Here is an 11,021-nt window from a genome sequence, read left to right as displayed (position 1 = left end):
GTAGTTTTATTTATCATCACGACCATGAGTATATCGGCAGAACGCCCACGCCGGACATTGACCAGGCAACAGACATAAATAATAACGTTATATTAAGTAAAACACCATCTATCGTTACACCAGAGAATAGAATTAACCTAGAATTTACTTGCATTATATGTAGGTATATCGGCTTTGTCCCTGTAATTCCAGGACTAGAATAGGGCTACGGTATTCTCTGCCTGTCATAACAGGCGACTAAACGGGGGATTCCGGATTTACGGACAGCAAGAGTGGGAGCTCAAACTGTCCAGTAAGCGACCCCGGGTAGGACGGCGGTATGTGTGGTCGCATACAGTGTTCACGCCAGATGGTGTGGGAGGAGTGAAAACTGCTCTCCCAGGGCAGAGCCTGAGCGGGGCATCGCGCTTGGAGGACTCCATTTGCGTTCCGTCGGAGATCCCAGAGTTCACCAACAAGCGTTGAGGACGGCCACCGGAGGTATATCAGCTTTGAATTCATGTTAACGAAACTTTCTGCTATTAAATTAGGGTAGAAACGGAAATATACTACACATACGAGGCTAAGTATTCGATTTAAACGTTGGTAATATACTGAAATCGTACAAACAATTCATGTAAATTGTTTTTTGACAACCTGTAAAGTTTACTAGGTTTGATACATCTATATTAAATTTGACGTAGGTATCCTCTGAATATTTTTAGTATAAGGCCCAATACTAAAAATAAAAGGCTACATTTAGACATTAATCATGTCATAACAAATCATATTTTTCCATACAAACAAACAGGCACGCACCGGGTCTGCTCAGTCGCGTTACAGAAGATATGGTTATTTACGATCATACGTATAGAACAATATGATTTTATTTTGTCACAGATCGTATCTGACAAACAATTCCTGTAGACATAAACGCACATGGTTCCATGAACAGGAAGCCTTAATGCCAACTTTCTAGAAACTCTCTCGTTCATAGACACAATTAAAATAATAATAAAAAGCTTAGGAGCTATCTACTCACATTGGCGTGGTTCTCGACGAGGCAGAGGAACACGACGTCCTCGCGCATGAGCCGCACGGCGCCGTGCAGCGGCTGCGGCGTCTTGCTCTTCAGCATGCGGTACAGCAGCGCCGACGACATGTGCGCGAAGTCGTCGCCTGAAACATATGACAGCTTGAAATGTTCTTTTTTTGATCAACATGAATAGAGATCACAGAGAAACATTATCTGGTTGAAACATTGGAAGTGGCAAAGCTTGCAGTTCAATTTATGGTAAGTGATAACTTCCGTCCATGGACATCTTTAATTCATGTGATATCAACAACGACCTATCCATATTTTGTGGCAGGTATAGTCCGCGCCAAACTGCTAGTCCGCTCTAAAGTTTTTGCGAGCAGGTGTAGGTCATACAATTTGCTATGGCGACGCGATTCATTTCTATATTCAGAACGGATTAGCAGTTTTACGCGGACTATACATCACTTTTGCTAGGGAATAAAAGTGGTAGAGCAAGTATGGGTCGACAGGTGACAGGTGACCTCAGCCACACCGATTTCTAGCATGAAGTAGTTCTGCATTTTGGTGAATAAACGCATCTGTGATTCAATTACAGTCTTCAACTTTACACAATTTTCATCTTTTTTTAAATTTTCTCAATGAGAAAATATTAGCACTAAAATCATATTGAGGCTGTAATAGTTACAAACCATGGAATGCAGTGATCTTGTCAGAATCTATTTTAGGAGCACAAGTACTAAAGTATTACTTACTCTTGCAAAGTCACATTTTTTTTTCATTCAAGACCAGAAAATTTGCATAAGTGTAACACTTGTTCAAATAAACATACATGGAAAAAAATATTGTTAATGAAAACCATCTCTTACATAATTTATGCAAATTGCATCATTAAATGCAAAAGATATTTTTAGCTGGCCACCAACTCGATTTTATCTCATTTTATTATTTTCAGACTAAATCTCATTTTATTGCGAGTACTAACAATCCAAAATAAAAATACTGTTAACACTTTTTGTGAGCCACCAGACCATGAACATTATGATACTAAAATTGTATAACGTCATTGAATTTAAACATTGTTATGTGTGCACTGTATTAATGTTATATTACTGCTGCAAAGGGTACAACAATATAAAAAGAATATGTAGAAGACAATTTATAGCAGCAAGAATCCTCACACATGAAGAAGTATTATGATGATGTTCAAAAATTCTCAACTCTATTGGAGAAATAAATCAAAATGTAGATACCAATATACACCACAGAAATGGAGATAAATGTATAAAGTATATAATGCATTATGTATACAGTATATATAATGTATGATGTATACAGTCCCACAATTATTCCAATATTCAATGCTGTAATGGTTTAAAATTCTTTATTATTTATTTATACTCATGTAACAATATTCCTTACAACAGAGGATGATAGATTATACCACAACAACTCCAAACACTATTTGAACAGGTTTGTTGAAATTACTTTTAGCTTTACCAAGATCTACGGGCTAATAGCTAAACATATAAGATGTACCTGTTAAATCGTCCCAGTGTGCCGAAATAAGGCCTGAACAGTGTTCCTTCAATGCAGTGGCGCCTATTTCATCTGCTGCCGAATAGAACTTAACACAGGTTCTGAAACAATTAATTAATTTTGAATGAAAATATTACATTTTTTTGCAAAGTTATAAAAATTAAATCTAGTAAGATACAAATTAAATAAATCAGTTAAAAAAAAAAGAAAATTTAATGAATTATTGTTGTTCATTAAATCAATTATGGTATTATATGTATTATTTGTTAATTGATCCTCAATGTATTATGTAAGCATTTATTTTGGTAGAGTGATTTCAAACAACAACAACTTTGGTCTTAAAAGAAATATGTAGTAAAATTTCACTTTTACAATTTAATTTCAATAAAACACTGGTTTAATAATGGGACTTCACAAACAGGACGGATATGCGCTCGGCCGGCAAATAATTTCTCTGTTATGCAACATTCCACAAATAGATTGAAGTTTTAACATTTAAGAATACACCGGTTTAATAATGTATCACATACCTTACTCCAACTGATGCAATGAGAGCCTGTTCACACTTCCCCACCAATCCGTAGAGTTTGAAACTTGCTGCAGATTTCATGAGTTGTAACGCAAACGCATCTCCACGAGATAAGTCCACTACATCCGTGTACAACCACTTCAGAAGTGCAGCACCAACGTCATCCGGTAAACTGGACCAATCTGCAATTTTAATTAACATATTTTGTAATGACTATTCTTAATATTTTTTTATTATTGAAATAGTTATCAAGCTTTTATTATTATTATTGTATGTATACTTTTTAAAAGTCTCGACTCAGATGAAGGCGAATCGGTATTAATAATGGCATTCACAGGCTTACATCAAGTGAATGTCATATTATATACAAGTATCTATTGTTTTTATGTAATATATATATATATTGATATATATATATATATATATATATATATATATATATATATATATCAATATAGTCATATATATATATATATATATATATATATATATATATATATATATATATGACTATAAATATTATATCATAGTTTATATTTATGTATATATTATATTATGCTACTTAATTTATTATTATTAATATTAAGCTTGTGATCCACCTGATGGTAAGTGGTTATTGCTGCTATGGTAGAAATGAAAACATTGTTGTCCGTTTGATTGATGATGATTGGATATTATCTCATATTTAATACAAATGGTATAAGCAATTATCTGATGCAATTATCATAAGACAAGGATTTAGAGCAGCCACACCCAAGTTCGATGTTACATCATAATTTGTTAATAACACCTATACATTAATATGTTGACAAATATTTACAAAGATAAGTATATCTTTATGTATATGATCAAATGGTTTTTAATTTGGTTCTCATTATGTAAAGTGTATAAAAATAGATACTACTACAATGAATACCTGTTTATATTTGCATAAATTATCTGAACTCAATAACCAATCATTAGAATACAGTTTACTCACAGATAAGAGAAAGCTATTTAAATTTCATGCATGAGAATCCTTCATTGTATAGCAAGAGAAGGTAGGAAGAATTACCTAATTCTGTAAGGTTTTTGAGTGCCTCTTCATTCCAGTCATCCGACCTGGCATTCAAAACAAACTTGTGTCCGGGCATTGCCTTGTTCTGCAGCTTGATACTGATGTCTGAGTAGGTCTCCCGGCCGTACAGTGTAGACACCGTCATCAGGAGTCTCGCTACGAAGCTCGTCTCACTGAGATCCCCTGCAGACGCTGCCACCAGTGTATACTTCCTCTCCACCTCGGCACAGTGGCTCTGAAGCTTCCCATACTCCTCCTTCAACAGCGACAGGTGCTGCTGAAGCTTTGTCACCTCACTGGACGCTGTACAACACATAATTATTTACAGATAGCAAACAATCAACACCGCCCACCTTTATAAACTAAACCGGCAAAAAAAGACCCTGGCTGAAACTACTCACCCATGACGCGGATACGCCGATGGTAATCTCCGCGTGATTTGTATTCTTTAAATGTTTTTTATCAAAATAAAAAGAAAGTATCGGCTAATAAATTGTAAACGGAAAATGACAATCTAATATCTATCTGCGATGAGTGACACAATCTGTGACATACAATCACGTAGATAATCAAAACAAGAAAGATGGATTGCATTTTATTTTTTTAAGATATTTAGGTTAATTAAATAAATTATTAAATTATAACTGAATGTACATAAGTAAAATTTATAAAAGGTTTACTAAGCCCCAATTTTTCATAAACTTTCAAACCATTTGGCTGCATGTATTATTTTTCCTTTGCTCGTATTAAAAATAAAAATCAATATATTGACAGCTGTCAATGTTATCATTGTTTTAGGTCATCAACGACAGATGGCGTTGTTCTGCCAAATCTATTTTTGAGATAACCTTCAAATGATTTTGTCAAATGAATTGATAACAAGCAAGCAAGTAGATTTAGATCAGTTGTTGTATCAGTAACTAATTTAGTGTAAAGATTGTTAATACGTGTATAATTTGTATCGTAGACGATACGCGATGAATTCACTAAATAGAGTTTTCATTTTATGTTCGTCTTTATCGAAAAATGCGAGGTAATACAAGTAGTGTATTCGTGTGATCAACTTTGTTGCAATTTGCATTCCTCTTTTTATTTGGAGCCGAGTACAAAGTGTAAAGTTCGAGTGTTTTTGTTTTATAGGTTGATATCTACAACGAATTCCCGGCAGATTTCTGACGATGGCTGGCTTTCTAAGTTGCTGGTACGACGGATAGAACCGACGAAGGAGTCTCACAGTCGGATGCTTAGCGACAAGGAAATTGTATATGCGCTGCATACGCACAACATTAGGCCGGATTCCGTGGACAAATATTTACAAAACTAGTACGTATCGGTACATGCATGTAGGGGACCTCACAAACAGGACGGATATGCGCTCGGCCGGCAAATAATTTGTCTGTTATGCAACATTCCACAAATAGATCGAAGCTTTAACGTTTGGAAAAATTTGCAGATACAAAAACAACATAAAAGATGCTATGGATCTTTACAGAAGTCCAACTCATTACCTATAAGATTTATATGTTTACCAATAACATACCAGTAGTTTTTAAATACTTATGTGTAATATTTTAATAGTTAATATAACATCTACAGTTTGTTTTGTATTGCTTACAAACAAGCTTGACTGTATTTCATGTAATAGTATTACAATATTACAACAATCTAATGAAGCAACATCAATTTTTCTGCTTATCAATAAGCAAATGATGCAAACATAATAATACTTATCAGACAAAAGTCCAGTGTACAATAAAAAAATTAAGTCTTCTATTACTGATTACTTGTATGAAAATATTTGTAATGTTTAAATTGTCACCATGTGTGAAAATAATTTAAACTTAACAACAAGTATTTTCTTTGTATATAATATGATTGAAGTTATTTTCGATGCATATTTATGTAGTATATAGTTTCTCATTATATTAATACATTGTATTCCCCTTTTTTTCCATTCATTGTGATTAGTCAATGAAATTATTAGGTTGGTAATGTCAGCCTTTCTCTCTCTCTCACACACACAAACACACACTGGAACACATCAGTTCCAGGCTAAAAGAATGGGTATAATAGGGCTTAATTTAGCTGTAATTAAATAGCTGGAATGGTAGCTACCTTCACTTTAACCTTAGTTATTAAAGCCTTATATAAGTAATTGTTATTTGTTATAATTTCTCATGATAAAATATAATTTAAATTACTCCCTCTATTTCTATTCGTATTTTATAGTCAAGATGGATGATACCATTTTCCTATTTATTAATTTGCACTCAATTATGAAACAAAATAAAGGAATTCTATTAATTTCTTACAGTAAAACTTCAGTGGAATTTGTGCATTCTCGCAAAGCAGACTTAGGCTGTGAGCTGGTTGGATCATGGACAGTGTCAGTGGGAGATATGGACCAGGCTTTGCATTTATGGCGTTATGTTGGCGGCTTCGAAAAGATTGACAAGGCCAAAATATTATTTAAGGAGAGCCCTGTAAGTATAGACTTTTTATTATTTTCTAGGACAAGTTATAATGTTTCTGAATGATATATTTCAGAAGATCTATTTCTGAAGGAACAATTATATGGAACTGCAGCTTAAAGGTGTATGTATCAACATGCTTGGCAGTTCCATAAATACCTGCTTAAAACAATTTGGAGTTGTGACAAAATATTATAAATACTTGGATACATGCAACTCTAATATTAAATTTTATTTCATTGTATAGTAAAATAATCAGAATTATGTATATCTGAATTAATCAGAATTATTTTCCTTTTTGTGGAATGCATTCATACATTACATACATGCATAGAGCTAATGATATTTTATTATTGAGACATACAATACTACATACATAGATTAATGTGTAGAAATATGTATATCTACAAACTGCTGATACAATTTATAGATGCTCTTACAATTAAGGAAATTATATGCTTGCATTTTGCTTATACTGCTCAAGGGAACATGGTAGAGTTGTTTAGATGTAAACTTTTAATATGTCAAAACTTTACATGTACTTTTGTATGTAAATAAATAGTGTATAGTAATGTGATGAATATCTTCACACAGGACTACCGTGCGTTGGAGAAGGAGCGTGGTAACTTCGTGAGATCGCGTCACTTGCAGTATCTTTTGGCATTCAGCTTTTGGCCCAATGGAGAGCCCCGCGCTCCCAACAATATTTACGAAATACGATCTTATAGGTAAGTCGTTTTCTTTATAAAAAAAATACAATTAATGTCCTGAATTATTCTTACTACCTTCATTTTGGAAGGGTCTATGTAGCTTATTTTATATTTATTAGCACTTTTCCATAACATATATTTTCTTTGTTTATCATTTAATGTGCAGTACACATCTGGCAACAGACAGCATTTAGAAACAGTTGAATCGACTTCGACTTAGATATAGAAGCAACATATTAAAATTTAATATAAATGTCGTGTTTCTAGTTTAAAACCTGGAACGATGATCGAGTGGGGCAACAACTGGGCCCGCGGGCTGACGTACCGCCGCGCGCAGAACGAGGCCTTCGCTGGGTACTTCTCGCAGATCGGACGTCTTTATAACGTGCATCATATCTGGTGTAAGTAAATATCAATAATTTTTTGCTCGGGAATGTAAATGTATTGCCAAAGTAATATATAAGGGCGAGTAAAGCGTCTTTTTGGAATCAAAGGATACATAAGTGAGGCAGCTGTTTTTACTATTAACTACAGTAGTGTTGCTCCTTGTCTAAAGAATAAAATTGGTTAAAAAACGGCGAAAGTATTTTTTAAAATTGATTTTAGTTTGCTAATCAAGCAGATTTAAGTTTTTTTTTATTGTATGGATATTTTATGGAAGTTTATTATAATACACAGCGGCAATTTCGGCGTGTTTAATCTTCGCTCAGGTATAAATCGTAATAATTATCTTTGCATCTATTAAATGAGATATTTTTTCTACATTACGCAATATAAAAATTAATATTATGTATGTTGTACTAATGTATAGTCTGCGTAAAACTGCTAGTCCGCTCTGAATATAGAAATGAATCGCGTCGCCAAAGCCAATTGTATTACTACACCTGCTCGCAACTCGCAACAACTTCAGAGCGGTCTAGCAGTTTTACGCGGACTGTACTGCCATTACGAACGTCCGCAGGCTACAAGGACCTGCAGGCGCGGCGCGAGACCCGCGAGAGCACGTGGCGCAACCCCGGCTGGGACGAGTGCGTGGCCTACACCGTGCCGCTCATCCGCGAGATGCACTGCCGCATCCTCGAGCCCACAGAGTTCTCGCCCACGCAGTAGACACCCTCGCGCCAAACTTTATCGTCTCAAAGTTGCAACGTTTAGATACTCGAAAATACGGATTAAGAGAAGTAAGAGTATATAAATAAATTATTTGGTACTCCCCACGAATACTCGTCTATTCGGCGCGGTGTCGGATTCTAGAAAAGTCGAAAAGTACGTAAGAAACGTATCTGTGACGTTTAAGCTCTCATAATTATTCAGCAACTTATTCGGCGAATATTCCGAGTATCTAAATGCTGCATTAGTATACAGCCTACTCGGGTACGGACACTAGGTACAAGTCAGAACACCATTACTATACGTGGCATATATGCTAATTATTGGGGAGAAACACTCAGGACCTTATTAGAAACTTGCAATACGAAAACAATTAGTGTTCTTACTCAATCTACTGCTGCTATCTGAGAGGTTATAAAGTTTGGCAATCTCTAACAGTTAGTACGAACTACGAACCCTATAACTTTGCCGATCTGAAAGGTAGCTCTAGTCAATTATAGGTACAGAGTTCCACCAAGAAAATGATATATTACGACCTGAACTCCGCGGTAGTTATGTGCGTGGTGACGTTATTCATGAGCGCAGGTATATAAATGGATCGACACTACACTTTTCTTGAATTGATCTTTAATTTAAATTGGTCGCCATAAGCAACGGCATTAACGTTTGTGGTAGTATTTCTTTCATTGTCAACAAAGTATATGTTGCCTAAACTGTTTAATATAAACGTTGTATAGAACGAGCGTTAGGTAATAAACAATGGATGATATATTTACTTCTTCTCTTATTAGGCTGAATCCATTCTATACATGTTCGAGAAAGAATAACTGACAAATATCATGTCCTGAGTAAAATATGTTAATTGATTTGAATTCTCTATATAAGACTAATGATAATATTAGCTGGGCCATTTACTTTAGACTCGGGCCGGTCTCCATTATTGTTGATATTCCGATCGGCAAAGTTATAATGTCTACGATACACACTCGTTTTCTATCTATATAGATAGATAAGTTCCCCCACGAACCTTGAGTCCACTTTCAGTAATGCATTTGTTTTCGATTTTGGTAGAAAGAAATATGAATGACGTAATTACCCGAGGGATTGTATTGATACCTTAACCTGTCCAAAAGCAAATTATCTCTGTTAATATTTTCAAGATTTTCTGTGGAGGGACTTGTAATGAGTTCGATGACGTTTTGTTAATGCTTTCGGAGTTACTTAAATGTGTGTGTGCTCATTAGCACGAAATTTTATTATTATATAGTTTGCAACCTACATTCTCCTTAAAATACGTTTTGTTGCAACGCCTTCTGTCTTATATGCAACTTGTTTATCCGATATCATACAATAACGCTGTATCATTAACAAAACTTGGTATGTACGATTGAATCAATTCTTAATCATAAGCCCAATGTATTGTTTTTGACATCATTTATCTTGCCTTGAAAGATCATGTACTAAAAGTGAATGAACAGAAGTTATTAAAAATACACTGCCCTTAGAATTTTTCTTGTATTGGATACATGCTAATTAGTAATAGGTATGTTAGTGTAATTGTTCTAGTGTCGTAAAAACTAGCTTGATTATTAAATAATAGAAGATATATTTTGTACAAAAAAATAACTACCCACATATATACTCAGGTGCCTTCATAATAATCAAATAGTTTGCTTAGGATCAACCTCAAACGAGCAATAAATTGTTGTAATAAGTATTTCAGAAGTATTGATAAAACGTTTACAAATGATAGCGTAAAGCCAACGCATCGTCGCTGGTGCTAATTGCAGCAGTATAGTAGGTTAAGGATTAAATGTCTTTCAATTAATATTATCAACAGATATTATGGAAACAAATATATATTTTTACGATAAAAATAAAACTAATTCTGATAAAATAAAGAGCACATTCATCGCCAGGTACAACGGCTATATCGCGAATAATCTTCTGTTTTATGTTGACCTTTTTGCTTCAGTTTTGATGTTAAATAAGTAAGAAATTTAAAAATGAATTAGGAGTGAATAGTTTAGGTATGTTTATGTTTAAAAAATAGCAAGAGCGAAAGCAAAAATATGGAATCAAATGTACAAATTAGGAAGCAGTTGGCTTTATGGAAAAATTTTTTCGAAAAATATTTTAAGTATAAGCTTTTTCACCGGCTTTCTTATCGACACTGCGATGGTAGTGAGACTGCACAGCTATCCCATGATTGCACGACGATGCATCTGTAATACATGACTTCATGGGTACAATCTGTATCTAATCATCTTTGTAGTAACGAAGTAATTATTACCAGCTCGCTTGTTATTACTCACATTTTATTTATTATAAAATCGCATTTAACCAACGATCGACGATTTTTTACGGGATACTTACACAACACAGCTGTTTATCCGGATAGTATCTTATAAAGTATATTAAATTATTAATATATTCTTTGTTTTGTTTCAAATATGAGAAAGAAAAGTGTAAGTCCTTAAGCAGCTATTAAATTTATACACGCATTTTATTTTGAAAATTATGTCGCTATTTTTACCAAGTATAGTGTCTTATTTGTATCATTTATTTTGAGATATTTCCGTTTAATTAA

At 34.1% G+C, this 11,021-nt stretch overlaps 2 protein-coding genes across 2 annotated transcripts in view; one reads left to right on the top strand and one right to left on the bottom strand.

Moving 5' to 3' along the window:
- Nucleotides 1–4,680, bottom strand: part of LOC140746256 (rabankyrin-5) — a 56,337-nt gene extending 51,657 nt beyond the window's left edge. Inside the window, exons 1-5 of the mRNA XM_073078329.1 lie at nt 4,542–4,680; nt 4,138–4,443; nt 3,085–3,265; nt 2,555–2,655; nt 1,022–1,158 (exon numbers count right to left, since the gene is read on the bottom strand). Of these exons, the coding sequence (XP_072934430.1) occupies nt 1,022–1,158; nt 2,555–2,655; nt 3,085–3,265; nt 4,138–4,443; nt 4,542–4,545 (729 nt within the window). The 5' untranslated portion in view covers nt 4,546–4,680. The remainder of the gene's footprint in view (nt 1–1,021; nt 1,159–2,554; nt 2,656–3,084; nt 3,266–4,137; nt 4,444–4,541) is intronic.
- Nucleotides 4,681–4,960: 280 nt separating this feature from the next.
- On the top strand, nt 4,961–8,600 carry Nipsnap (protein nipsnap). Its single transcript, XM_073078340.1, has 6 exons — nt 4,961–5,173; nt 5,281–5,463; nt 6,455–6,623; nt 7,206–7,339; nt 7,589–7,722; nt 8,283–8,600. Exons 1-6 carry the CDS (start codon nt 5,118–5,120, stop codon nt 8,429–8,431), a joined length of 825 nt encoding a protein of 274 aa, XP_072934441.1. The 5' UTR covers nt 4,961–5,117; the 3' UTR covers nt 8,432–8,600.
- Nucleotides 8,601–11,021: the final 2,421 nt, after the last annotated feature.

Source organism: Epargyreus clarus, unplaced genomic scaffold (genome assembly GCF_041222505.1).
Source record: "Epargyreus clarus isolate Ecla_fem2 unplaced genomic scaffold, WU_Ecla_fem_2.2 ptg000012l, whole genome shotgun sequence".
In the NCBI taxonomy this organism is placed as follows: domain Eukaryota; kingdom Metazoa; phylum Arthropoda; class Insecta; order Lepidoptera; family Hesperiidae; genus Epargyreus; species Epargyreus clarus.
This window is presented reverse-complemented; position numbering and strand designations above follow the sequence as displayed.

What these genes read in the sequence shown, in the direction of transcription:
- Nipsnap (XM_073078340.1), top strand. Translation starts at nt 5,118, where the DNA reads ATGAATTCACTAAATAGAGTTTTCATTTTATGTTCGTCTTTATCGAAA. An exon ending in TCTTTATCGAAAAATGCGAG is followed by an intron (nt 5,174 to 5,280) that starts GTAATACAAGTA and finishes TTTGTTTTATAG; the next exon opens with GTTGATATCTACAACGAATT. An exon ending in TAACGTGCATCATATCTGGT is followed by an intron (nt 7,723 to 8,282) that starts GTAAGTAAATAT and finishes GAACGTCCGCAG; the next exon opens with GCTACAAGGACCTGCAGGCG.